Source organism: Gallus gallus, chromosome 2 (genome assembly GCF_016699485.2).
Source record: "Gallus gallus isolate bGalGal1 chromosome 2, bGalGal1.mat.broiler.GRCg7b, whole genome shotgun sequence".
Classification (NCBI taxonomy): domain Eukaryota; kingdom Metazoa; phylum Chordata; class Aves; order Galliformes; family Phasianidae; genus Gallus; species Gallus gallus.
Genome location: NC_052533.1, coordinates 144676489 through 144690212, shown reverse-complemented (window position 1 = coordinate 144690212; position 13724 = coordinate 144676489). Strand labels below are relative to the sequence as shown.

The window sequence follows — 13724 nt, the reverse complement described above, 5'->3', positions numbered from 1 at the left end:
TGCAGGTCTGTTATATCAGTAACACCTGATTCACCATTAAATTCGTTGCCAAATGTAGGAGAGGTGTTGGAGTAACCAGCAGCATCATAACTATCAAGTTATGCAGGCTGGAATACAGGATGCTTTCACAGACTGACAGCTGATGGAAGTATCAGGAGATACCAGCTGGCACTTAAGCTTCTGAGTCTTATTCCCAATCCTAGGGAGGACTGCACAGTGCTGGGCAGGACTCTTATGCCTGTTTCTCCAAGCTTGATGTCTTTTGTCTATTTCTACCCAGTATGAATCCCTCTTGTGCCCATTCTGGTCTCTGTTTTTTGGATAACCCCTCATCTCCAATCCTTTTGGTGCCAGGCTGTGACCTTCAAGCTTCTGCTCTTGTACTTGTCACTCCACAGTATCTTTCTGAATCTTTGACTTTTCTTTCCTTTTCATGAAGTTATCATTTCCTCTAACATTTTACAATACCTTTATGTCCTCTTCTGCCTCATGCTTCTTGTATAAACTTTCTGTCATTCTTCCACCCTCCAGTTCCAAGGTGCTTGCTCAGATGCTTTGCAAAGCTACAGTGCCATCTCCAAAAATTGCAGCTCTTTGTTTCCTTTCTTTCCTATATCTTCCTTTGCAGCAGCCTCATCTGACCCTGAGGTGCAGCTCTCTTTTCCTTTCTGCACTTTATGGTGGACCCTCCCGCCCTTCTACACTTTTAATTAAAATTGAGCCTGTCTCTTTTTGCTCCAATCTCCAAACTCCGTAGCTTTGTAACTGGATCTGGAGGATGTGGACTTGTTTTGGAGGGAGGGAGGAGGATGTGCAGCCCAAGTCCACACAAGAGCAGAGAAGAGATGGGGCATTTTTGGTTACTTCCTGGAAATTTTACATGTACATTTTGGTCAGTGCAGTGGGCAGAGGAAGAGCATAACCTGTTCTCAGCAATTTAACATAGGATGACGACAAACTGGAAATTACTTTTTTCTGTAAACATTCTTCATCACTGTTTTCTGAAAGCGTGGCTCTTCCATTTTCTCTCAGGTTGCTTTATCAGTGCTGTCGTGATTTGGAGGAAGATGCTTGTTTTAATTGCCGTCTTTCTGTCCTTCCCTGCATACTTCAATCTACTTCAAATTGTTGCTGTTTTACTAAAGGATTAGTAATTTCCCCATCCTCCTTCTCCACATGTGTAATGAGTGTCTCATCAAAGAGATAGGAGAGAAAATACTTGATTTCTATCCAAGCTTTTATATGCAGGGCCATTATCAAAGAAAGATTGGCAGAGGATTTGAAGATAGTTTATGAGGAGACAACCTCATCTCTGGCTTCTAGGCATTACTGGTGTATAATTTCAACCAAATGTGAAGTTAATATTATATGCTGAATACATTAATGATTTATATCAGTAGTCTTGTTTGGAAGTCTACGTTGATTTTGGTATTCCTATTTGTGTGTGTATATGGTATATTAATGTGTATATATTTATATACTGTATTTACATGTGTATTGTATATACACTTAGCATGTCTTGGAAATGAGAGAAGTATTTCTCAGTAGAGAGATGAGATTTCTGTCCTACCTCTTGCAGGTTATTTATCAGAGTTACTTATTTTGAATAAAAAAGTCTCATATTCTGTATACATTATTATTCTCAGATAAGACTTTACCAGAATGTATGCGTTGCTAGTTGGAAGGAGCTGTGTTGGTGTGCTGCTGTTGATATAAGTATTGAATGGTCTTATGAGTCAACACAATCATCACAACCTTCCAGGGAAATTACTATTTCAGCCTTGTATGTATTGGACATTGAGAAAGGTCATTTGGAAACTGAAATATAATTTTAATTCTGTTTTCTTCTTCTTCACACAGAAGGTGAAAGAGCTTTACCATCAATACCAAAGTGAGTTTAATACTTTCTTTTTACATATACGTAGTTCAAAAAATGTTTTCAAAAGTAGTTTTGTTTAGGTGACACTTGGCACTTTTTATACATGCTTAATTTTTATTGTTGCCTTTGGATTCTGGGACAAATAGCAGGCAGTCACTTGGAACCATGGGACATAAATGACTGACAGCAGCATTAAGCTATAGAGATACCACAAATAAAATTTGAGGGAAGAAAACGCATAATGCATCAATGGTACTTGACAGTAACAAAAGTAGGATGTTTTGGAAAAAGCCTGACTGGGATTCAGGCTATTTATTTTGAATCCATGAGTAAATTTAATTGCAGGAATGATGCATAGCAGTCCATGTATTGTCATTTCAGCCTCTCTGTAGGTCAGTCTGCAGTGTTGGTTTTCCTACTTGTCTGCTTTACGGCTTATGCAAAATACAGAAATTTTCTTCATATTGTAAATCTTTTATGTCTCTTTTTTCAAATTATATTTCCATAATGGGGTCAGTCTGAGTTGATATCTCCAGGTTCGAGTGTGGTAAAGAGTAGCATTCATAGAGCAAACAGTTCTTAATCTATTTTTTTTAAATGTAGTTATGTATCAAAATTCGTATGCAATAATGATTATAAATGTGTTGACAATCTATATCTGGCAAATAGATCTGATTTCTTTTTCTGTGAGTAGTTTAATGGAGATACTCTATCTGAGCTATTTGATTCTAATAATTCTTTGCTTTCCTTGAGCCTTATCAGGCAGTATCCAGTAGCCAGAGATAATGGTTGAAAGACTGTAAGAAATTTAGCAGTTTATTGTGTCTTCTTTGTTTTTCCTTTGCGGATCAGGAACTGTACTACTCTGATCCAGCCACCTCATTCTGTTTCTTCCTTAACTCCTAGAGTGAACCTACCATTTTTGTTCTTACCTTTTAAAGTACTGAATGCAGTATGGAACATGATTTATTTCTGATTCAGGAAGAAAAAGGCCACTTGGATGCTCTTCCTTTGCAGGTCCTGCTGCAGCCCTCACTAGCCAGGTGGTAGATTGCTCACAGTGCAGAAAGAGAAGAGATAAAATACAGGGAGGAAAAACAAATGAAAGTCAAGGCAGGAAGCAGTACGATTGGTAAACAGTGTGCACTCACATAGCAGATGAAACTTTTACTTGAACAAACTGAGAAAAACAGAATAACCTTCTAATTATAGAAATTTCATTCTAATGTTTTTGGGTTTTTTCTGTTAGTAAGGATTTCTAGGATAAATTGAGGTTTGAAGTAGGAACTTCTTCCCATTTTTGGGACAATTTACTAAAACTGGCATTGTACTGTTGAGTCTGTTTAAACAAGAGCACCACATGTGCGTTTCAGCAGACAGCAGGGGAATGGTCTTTTGTCACGTGTGTTGACGTACTAGCCAGCACCATCTGGAAAGATTGGCCTTTGGCAGATGAAATTTCAGATTTCTCAAAGCATAAATTGCTGTACTCTTCTCTCATAGCATTAAAACTATGGTTATATACACACATGTATGCGAGATAAGTTACTGGAAGAATTCATTGGAATTCGTTAGTAGTCAACTTTTATAGCTAAAAAAGTTTAATTGTAATTGTTTTTCTTCATTTACGTGATAGGCAAATCAATTTAAAATTGCTCCATAAAATAAATCAGCTTACAGACGAAAACTCAATTCATAACTTATGTTTCCAGTATTGAATACAAAAAGTTGGAAGACCATCAAATTGTGTACAGTGGCAACATTTAGACATGCACTGCTTAACTTTACAACTTTTTAACAGTTTTGTTTCTCTTGCTTTTCTCAAAGTTTGTTCTGTTGTTGCCAAGTTGCTTTCTAATTAAAATGGTAACGCATTTTCTGTACTCTCACTCCCCCAGCTGAGTTTGAAGTGGTAGGTTCCTTTCTGACTTCTCTCCCCCTCAAAATGTGTCACTGTGGAAAATGGATTGGCCCTGCTAATTACAGTAGGTGCCCTGTTAGGATGAATTCACAGTGTATGTGACCGTGAAGAATGTACAGCATTCAGCGATTCAAACCTCTGTTTTACAGGCTGGCCAACAATGAGAAGCAAGGAGTAAGGTCGCACACAGTCTCTGTATCAGGTAAGGCTCTGGAAAAAGTGCAAGTTTATTTGTACAGCTAGCAGATGTTTAGACAGATTTTTGCTCACAGTTAGCTCGCTTCTTGCTCCATGGCTGTTGATTTTCCCAAGACCATAGCTGTGCTGACTTTGCAGTAGAATTCATAAAGAGAAACTTTTCTGGGTATCCTACTGTGTAGTGTTGCTTGTGAGAATAGCTACATCTGTGCGGGGAAGCAGGGCAGGATACTTGAAGGCAAGGCTGACTGTCAGTATTTCCACTTAGGCTACACGTCACCAAAACTATCCATCTTGAATTACCTGAGGATGTGTTAATTGTGAGGGAGTAGCTTTGAAAAGTGAAAATAAGCCATTAAATATCAATCATCACTTCTGAAAGAAGAAACTTAATAGCTAATTTGTTGTAGCTGCTGTTTAGATCAAAGCACTTAAGTTTTTGCTGTTGAAAACCTCAAGCTAATTGAAGGATGAGCATGTAATGTAGTATGTGTTGTTTCTATAGCTTACAGGCTTCTAAAATTTCTGTGTTACGGTGTTGTTGTGTTTTTTTTTTTTAAGTTTTCATCCTCCAGAGAGAACATTTTTATTTTACAGGCTCTCAATAAATCCTGTTGAGGGATTGATTCAATGTCTCAGTAGGAAATGCATTATTAAGTACTTATACATACTATCTGTAAAGGAGATTTGCAGTGTGGAAGTGTTATTAAGATTGTGGTACGTCTATATAGATTTGTAGTGTTTGACCACAGACCTCAACAACCATTACTGTGACCCTGTGGAATGTTCCTTAACTTAGAGGAAGGCTACAGCTCCACTGGAATGTTTTTGTGACCATTTAGTGGCACGTATTTAGGAAACAGAGAAGAAGGAGAAATGATAGATAGATGTTTGATTCATTTCCTACTTTTCAGATTCCCATCCCCACACTTAAGCTTTTCTAAAGGTGTTTAAGAAGTCCATATATAGACCTTGTGCAAGAGCATAGGTGAGAGGATCTGCAATTAAAATATTTATCAAGCTGCAGAGGTATAACAGATCTTCATTGGTTAACATTACCTCTCAGAGTCAAACAGCAACTGGCCAAGCCAGGTTTAGGGCCCTGAGGGAGATGAGCATGAAGCATGATAAGCATGTTCTCTCTTTTCATTCTTCTCTACTCTTTTGAAGAAGTGGTTTGATGTGAATGTAGGGAAGTTAGCTGTGATACCACATACCTCTGCTGTGTAGGGCATCGCATGTAGGTGACTGATAGCCAAACAGGAGCTTTGCTGCGGAGCCAGGGTTGGAGGGTAGCATCTGGCAAAATGCAGGAGGTGAGCATTCAAAGAAGTTGTAAAGTACAAAGCTGGCTTATAATGACAGAAGCAAAACAGTCAATTAAAACCAGCATAGGCCCTTGTCTTTCTTTCTAGTACCAAAATCAAAACCAATAATGTATTCTTCTTTTGTAGTAAGGTTTTATATCTTTCCTCAGTGAAATCATTGTACTTGTGTCCTGTACCATGTTTCAAACCATTGGAAACAGTGACATAATACTGGAATGATTAGAACTACTGCATTTATTATTCAGTCTCAAGGGTTTGTTCTTCTTAAGAAAGGCACAGAGAATAATGAAATCCTCTTTTTATTGTTTCTGTTTTGGTTTGGTTTTGCCCCCAGATTACTTTGAAGTGTGCCATGGATGTCAGGATATTGAATTGAAGCCATAAAGTTGAGTGATAGCAATTTCTCCTTGGGAATTTCGGTGTACCCTAAGGAATTAACTTGTTATAAATGAGGCAGCACTTCATGTAGATGTGAAGAAGTCCCCTCCTGTTGTCACATGTAACTGATACATCATATGGAACAACAGAGACAACAGATGTACATTATGTTCAGCTAACCCGAGAGTTACAGGTCAGCAGAGTCTGACAGCTGACAGCATCCAGTGCAAAGCCAGCTGTGGATGATGCTATCTTGGTTTGGAGAATAAGAGCTTTTCTCTGGTGACATTTAAATGCCTCAGAGCTAAGGACTTCAAATAAGACGATCTTTTGTAACTTTCTGACAGCTGTAATATCATTCATGCCTTTGGACGGTTTAAATCATAAATTAACTCAGCTCTTTGTTGCAGTGAGATTGCTGTTCTTTATTTAGACCTCTCCCAGTGCTAACACTAAATAGTAAGAATCATAAACAAGTTATTCTGCAGGAAAATCTAGCAGTCAGACGTATTTATAGCATTTATCACCTTACTTCTAAAGGAAAATTTCAAAGTGAGTTCCCTACCACTCTTTGGATCCAAGCAATAGCTGAATGCTGACATAGAACATGATTTGGTGCTCTAAAAGTGCAGGTATTTGTCTGAAGTTTCATAGGGTTGAAAATGAGCTTATTAATGAAAGACGTTTTGTCTTTCTGTTTGAATTATGTATTAATCCACCTTGAAATATTTCTGGTCTAGTGAAATGAAAACTTGTTCTTTCCAAGTCTTTCAATATTCCAAGGCATACAGAGATTCAAGGTTTCTAAATATTCTTTTTTTTAAACCCTAGCTTTAAATAAAGACCTTTTCAAACTAGTGAAGGGTGAAGTTGGTTCCAGGAACAAGCAGCAAATTGCTGAACCTGGGAGCCAAGAAATGTTCCCTAATGACCATGTGTCACTGAGCCAGGTTTCACTGTGGCTTTCTCTGTTCTGGTATTCTTTGTCTTACCTCTTTAAAATTAATACTTCTTACAACAGGCATTGTCTTTTATTACGTGCAAGTAAGAAGTTTTTTGAACATAGTAGTAATTTTATACCTCAAATATTACATTTATCTGTTTGTTCATATATAAATTAAAAGCCCAGTTAAATATGAGTTGCGTTTCTTTGGTATACATATGGTGTTTTTGTTAAAATTACTGACTCATTAGAAGTGAGCAGTGTTCTAGTTCATAGTTGGATGGTTCCACCTTGTATCTCCCTCTCTGTCTACTTCTGTCTTCTGCTTTAGAAAAGTGTTCTTTCTGCTTGGCCAAGAGGGCACACGCAGGAAAGAGTAAGGCTAAATTATTGGCTGTGTGCAAATAGTACATCTAATTTGTAAGAAGGAACGTAGCACTTTACTGTGACTTTATTGACCAGGTTTCCTGCTGTTTTGCTTGGAAGCATCTTATTAAAATGCCCTGCTCTAGTCTACAGAAACTTATTTTGGCCAGCAGTTAGTTTTGAAGTAGCAGCCATTAGTCTTAGTAAGGTGATGCACATATTTCCTGATGTACATATTTCCAAAAACAATAACTTACCTTGTCAGTTACATATTATAATAAGTATATATGTATATATATAACTATATAGTAAGAACACTACACAGTTGTTCACTCAATCCCACCCTTCCCAGCGGGGTGGGGTACGGAATACAAAACAAACCAAAGTAAAACTTGTGGGTTGAGATAAAGCTATTTACTAAGATAGAGAAAAGGATAATAATTATGACAAATATATGTGTATATATAAATATATTTAACAAGTGATGCACAAGCAGTTGCTCACCACCCCCCGATCAATGCCCAGCTAGCCCTCCAAGCAGCAGAAGAGAGCAAGAGATGAACCCCCACCCCCTTCAAAACTCCTTCCACATGATGTCATATGGTGTGGAAAATACCCTTTGGCCAGTTTAAGTCAGCTGTCCTAATTCTGTTCCCTCCCAGCTCCTTGGGTCCTTCTTTGGGAAGTGCCTTGGCTATGTGCAGCACTTCTTAGCAGCAGCTCTAAACATTGGTGTGTTATCAACGTTGTTTTACGTGCAGAACCAAAACATAGCATCATAACAGACACTCTGAAGAAAACAATTCCATCCCAGCTGAAACTAAGTCAGATGTTAAGGCAAGGAAGCTGCTTTAAGCCATCTAAACAACAGATTCTAGACCAGACCTTTTATTAGGGAAATAGGTAACTGAAAGAGAAATTTGTTTGTTGTGTCCTGATCCGTAGTTGACGTGGCTGTTCTCAGCACATAGAGCATTTTAAAACTAAAGTTGAAAGGAGTAGCTGTAGGTTATACCATGGCATAAGTGTCTAATAGTTGTACTGCTCATGCCCTGTGTAGGAGAAACTGGGTCTTCTAGAGAGAGTTTTATGGTTGAAGTATTAGCATTTTAGAATCCTGAAACAGAGGTTTCTCTGCCAGCTTCTTGTTCCTACCTTAAAATCACAGACTCCTAGTGTAATGTCATTCCACTTAAATCACTTAACGTAGTTAACTCCTGATTATGACAGTGGCAGTGAAATGACATAGAGAAGATAGCTCTTCTCTGAGGGGCAATTTATGAGATGCTGAGTTTGAAGTAGCTGTCACCTTAGTCATTTCATTTGGCTGAGATTTAAATTTGAATTAAATATACTCTTTTGAAGGAAATAGGCGTAGATGCAGAGCATGGTGCAGTTCATTGAGGAGGGAGGCTTCCAGTTGGTTACCTAGAGCAATACGAAACACAGCTAGAGCCAACTGTCAAAGCACAACAAACAGCACACAAAAAACCACCGTTTGATTTCACTATTACAGCAATTATGAATGTTCTTAATACAGACAGTGCTGGCGTGCCAGGTGACCAGAAAGTCTGTTAACGATGAGGGCTAATCACAAGCAGTGCTATGGGCAAGAATGGAAAGGCAAATGTGATTCTGTTGAATCACTTCTACTTGCAAAGCACCGTGCGTGCTCTGTCTCATAATCCTGCACTAAAATGAAAGTCTGCACTGTGCTCATTTCTGAATGACTTTCTTGTCTAGGACTGAACGTTTTCCAGCACCTTTTCAATACTTTGGTAGGGTAAAAAGGTGTTTTTGCCCATGGTTGTAAAGCAGGTATTTTTGGAAGCATGCTCATTTTATCAAGTCACTACAAAAAGACAGTGTTGAAAATTGTATGCAATTTATTAAGATAAAAAACCGTTATCTTAACTGCTTAGGGCTTCTCTCTGTTCACTCAATTATGTCATGTTTGACAGCTCATTTTTCTGAAGACTGGCACTGTTAGCACAAACTGCGTAGTTACACGTTCTAATTATCAAGTAATTAGAGGAATACAGAGTCTGTACAGCTGTAGCTCTGCTGCGTGGTTGCAGGACTGGGAAGCATTTGAGTCCAAGGTTTGTTTTTTTTGGCAGATTACCCTTACAAACCTTTAGCAAGTCATTAGTCTCCAAAAAGAAGGTACTTTTAACTCACCCAGCTATTCTGATTAGTAATAAGATAATATGCTTTTAAATACCCCTAATGATGATAAATTACAGTGTTAGGCTTCTCATGGCAGTTGACTAGGCAGGTGTTATCTCTTTGTATCTTAAACTCACTAAAATGCTTCTTTTCAAGCACAGTGAGACCAGAATGAACTGTGATGACCGTATGAGCTCTGTCAGTGCCTGGAAATGTACAGCATTGATTTCATCAATCTCCATCATTGCTTACAGTTCTTCCCCCTCCTGCACTCCTCCTTTACCATCCATTTTTTTAATATAAGCAGACACTTCTGTAGTATGACTGAAGAGATGTTCCATGTATTTTTACATTGGTTTTTTGTTGTTGTTTATGTATAAGCATGTTTGCTTTGACAGACATGTTCTGTAAATATTTCAGCTGCATAGTACCCACTTTATTTCAGAGCTTGAAAACAACTATATTTATTCCTTCCACAGATGTTCCCCCCCCCACTCCCCCTTTTTTTTTCCCAAACTGTTTCAGGAATATAGACTAAAATAGAAAGGAATGTTACCTTTTCCAGCCTTCATTCTCTGCTCACGCTGTCCAGATAAGGAGCTCCAGGAGCAACTGCCCTCTAGCATCATAGTGCCCCTTGTAAAATAGAAAGTGGTATGGACTTTTGGTATGCAGCAACTTTAAGAGTGCTTAGTATTTGGGAGAGGCACTAAACAAAACAGAAGGAATCCTGTGAGTTCTGTTTGCAGCAGCATTTCTGAGCTCTGTTGGCATTTAGGTAGAAGCCAGCATATCACTGGCTAAAGTCAGTGTGGAATGGTGTAAATCAAAGTAGAATTCATTCCAAGCAGGGGTTTTCTAGACAGAGTTGAACATTCTTTTTTGCTCTTAGAATTGATTTTGCCAAGAGGAACAACTTCTGTAGCTAACCTGAAGATGTGATAATTTTAAGGCAAAGCATTCTTCATTTAATCTAGCAGAACAGCGGCACAAACTATAAACAATGAGTCACAAACAACTTTTGAAATGCAGAAGACAAGTTGGCCTGAGTATCATCAGTCATCAGGATGTGATGAATTAAAAGACCATTTCATTTTGGTGGTTGCTTCTTACGAAGAAGTTGGGTCAGGTTTCAGCCAGCTTCTGCTTCCCATGTGTCCAGATAAGAGTAGCAGCGCTGCAGTACTTCAGGCTTGAATTAGAGTGGGCAGGTCAAGAGTTGAAGCATCTCTTCCCTTTCGGATAGCTTGCATCGCTTCCAGTCACTCTATACCTGTTCTTCTGTTTCACTACAGTGTATTGTATACCTTTATTCTTATTTCAGTACTTCTTCAGATGTCTCTAAAAATAGCTGTAGGACTTATTTCTGTTTGCACTGTTTAGAGCTTTGTTATGAACGTTACCTCAGCCTTGTATTAGAACATAGTGCCATGTGATATGAGGAAAATAGATCCCTATGATTCCATTAATGTGTTAATTCACATAAATACTGTAAACTAACTTGTAAGTTTACCCTCTTCGCATCTCCTTCAGTGTTTAACACTGATTGATGTTCTGTCACTTTCAGCGTCACATAAATTTTGACGATTGAATCACCCTGGCAGTTTTTAAAGTGATGTTTCGGGTACAATAATAAATCATACCCTTGTGTTTTACCTTTATTGTCTTAGCAGAGCAGGGATTCTACATTGCAGGAAGTTATCCATTAGATTTGCATGCATAAAATTCAACATGCACCCTCCAGATTTAACTCACTTAACGCAGCTCTCATCGTCCCTCAAACTCTGGTCAGAAAAAAAATGAACGGTAGAAGACTTTTGTGCTTTTGCATAAGCATAGCTCCTTTGGTACTTCATAGGTTTCCAGACTCCTCCATCCTGCTGCTGGGGCGATGGTTCAGCATGCTGCTCCTGCACAGCTTGGGCTCTCAGTTCTTCCTGCAGCCTCTATCAGTAAAGGCAGCTGGACTTCAAGCCTCAATTTTGAAAGGGAGTATCAGCAACTGGGTGGGAGTCTTTGGTTGACGCACGTTTTGCATCATCTCTCCCATTTCCTGAGATAGAGGGGAGAGGGAAGAGATGAAAGCAGAGAGGAGTGAAAAGATGATGAGAAACAAGAGGAGCAGCTATACTCAGGTTCCTTGTATCATCCTGTTTCCTTCTTTCTCGCCTTGTAAAGTTGGTCATGGCTTTCTTGTGTTCTCTCCTGCTTAGAAATCTCTCTCTTCCTGCTGAGCACTTTGCTAATTAAATGCAGTGTTGTATTTCACTGGAATAGAGAAACAGTGCTTTTTCCTTGTGTTCTGTGTAACTGTGATATGTGAAATAGTTGTTTCATATTAAGTTTTTTTCTCAGGGTCCAGAAAGTCAGTATTACGTGTTTAAGTCTGCCACATCACTTAGGGTTTTAGCATAAGATGTTCTAGTCAAGCTTAAGTGGGAAGCTTACAAAAATGGGTTATGCTTCTGGGATGGACAGTACCTATGCATTGTGAATGGGTGGTGTAGGTAGTTGGCCAAAGCCAGCTTCTTAATAGATTCTGGTCTCACTTTTTAAAGGTGAAACGGGAATAACTACTGCCGTAGAAAAGAATTTGAAGGAAAGTAACTGTGCTTTAGTTTCAAATACATTCGTATGTCCATTTTGCATATACAGAACTATAATGTAAACCTTTACTTTTATGTTCACTCACTGTAAATGTTCTCTCCAGCCTCTTTTCTTTTATTTCTAAATAATTTGTTTTTCTCTTTCCTTTTCTTGCCTCTTTGTAAAGGAGTCAATCACTGTCAGCATAAAGTAAAGAAAGCTAGACGCTTTCTCCCTTTCGTCTTCTGTTCCCATGAGCCGCCACCTAAGGGTACTGCTCTGCTCTTTGTATAGGCTGCCTTATTAACCCAAAAGCTGAAATACTAACTCAGTTACTGTTTTTTTTTTTTTTTTACTACTTCAGGCTCAGGTAAACAGAGTTCCAAGAATAATCTCATTAAATTTCTGCTACCCCTTCAGTCTATCAAATTGGATATTCATGCAATGGCATAAACTTGCTGGCCTACATTTTAATGCAGTGCTTTGTTTTAAGCATCATATGCTGCAATTACAAGCAGTAATATTTTCATTTGTATATCTGTTCTGGCCATGTGTACTCTTGGGGTTTTTTTTTAACAGATTTTGACTTCATTCTTGGACCCCTGTTACAGCATGCTCGTGAATGAAGTAGAATAGCAACAGTAAGCATCAGCTGGGATCACTTTTAATTAAATATTGAATACAGTGATGCTTGTGACTTCATACTGGTTCAGCACTTGGTCTAGACCAGTTTGGCTTTGTTAGGGGTAAGAAGAATTGGAATAACAGGTGCATTACTTTTACAGTATTAATGTGCATTTTTAAAATAATATCTAAAATGCATCAGCTTGTGCTGTAGTCATTGGTGTGGAATGGGGCCATTTCAGAAGTGTAGGCTGTGGTGCTCATTGAACAGCTTTCCTGTAGAGTTGCTCAATATAACTAGTATGCTTTGTATGATTAATGCTTAGTTTGTGCCATTTCTTACTCGTGTTTTTGTGATAGCACAGGAGTGTGTTTCCTTTCAAAATAGTCAACCCCAACTCTAGTTATCAAAAATCACACGTGTACGTGCAAAGCCAAATTGAAGCGACCCATCTGGCTGTAGGAGATCTATTCAGTAGCAGAGGATTAAAGGACTACAGGATTTGATATTTCCTTATGCATTAAAAGAACTAGTTCCACTTCCACATTTAATTTTTCTGTAATGTTGTTTTTAAAAGTCATTAACTCTGTTTCATCATACAAACTTCTCAGAACATATCTTTGTCCCTTGGGTTTTAGGTGAGAAGTCTTAAATTCCGCTACTTTTCTGGTTTCTCTTGAGTCAGGTATATAAGATAACTGCAGTCTGAATACTTTTGGATTACTCATGAATTTAATAGTATATTTTCCCCTCCCTTTCTCTGTCCCTTCTCTCTCCCCCTGTTTTTCTCTCTCCTTGCATGCCACCTGGATCTGCAGATGAAATTAGTGGGGACGGTAATATGTTTTCTAGTCTGTGTGTTACTAACGTGCAATATGCAATTCTTACATCCATGTAGCAGTTAACGCATATTTCAGTAATCAATTTTATACACATTTTAGTATCAAAAAGCAGTCTCTTGGACATTAGCCAATAAATATTGTACTTCGCAGGCTGTGCAACCAATGCTTTCTGTTATACTCGAATTGAAAAAGGGAAATCTGTTCCAAACGCGCAGGGATGTGGTATTGCATGTGTTTGCAATGGGACTTCTGGCATGATGCAAAGAAAGTTCATCGGTTTTCAAGAGTGTCCATTCAGTTTGATTTAAACAGTTATGTCACACGCTTGGATTGGCCAGTGAGTGTGTTCAGTGGCTGCTATACAGCATGGGAAATGAGTCTGCTGAGAAGATGCTTTAAAGTCATTGGTAGTCCATTACTGCTACTATTACTTACAGAATTTCATCTGATATTGGAAAAAAAAGTCAATTTGATACTGCTGGTGGTGTC

General features: G+C 38.4%; 1 protein-coding gene across 41 annotated transcripts in view; it reads left to right on the top strand.

The window, feature by feature from the left end:
* The window catches only part of PTK2 (protein tyrosine kinase 2), a 198236-nt gene that overhangs the window by 132665 nt on the left and 51847 nt on the right, over positions 1–13724 (top strand). For 18 of the 41 annotated variants that reach the window (XM_046919359.1, XM_046919376.1, XM_046919380.1 and 15 more), the window contains 4 exons: positions 1861–1891; positions 3950–4002; positions 11956–12039; positions 13212–13229. In XM_046919359.1, coding sequence (XP_046775315.1) covers positions 1861–1891; positions 3950–4002; positions 11956–12039; positions 13212–13229 — 186 coding nt within the window. Of the gene's footprint in view, positions 1–1860; positions 1892–3889; positions 4003–11955; positions 12040–13211; positions 13230–13724 lie in introns of those variants that run through there. The other 23 variants (NM_001396554.1, NM_001396557.1, NM_001396555.1 and 20 more) reach the window with 4 other exon arrangements.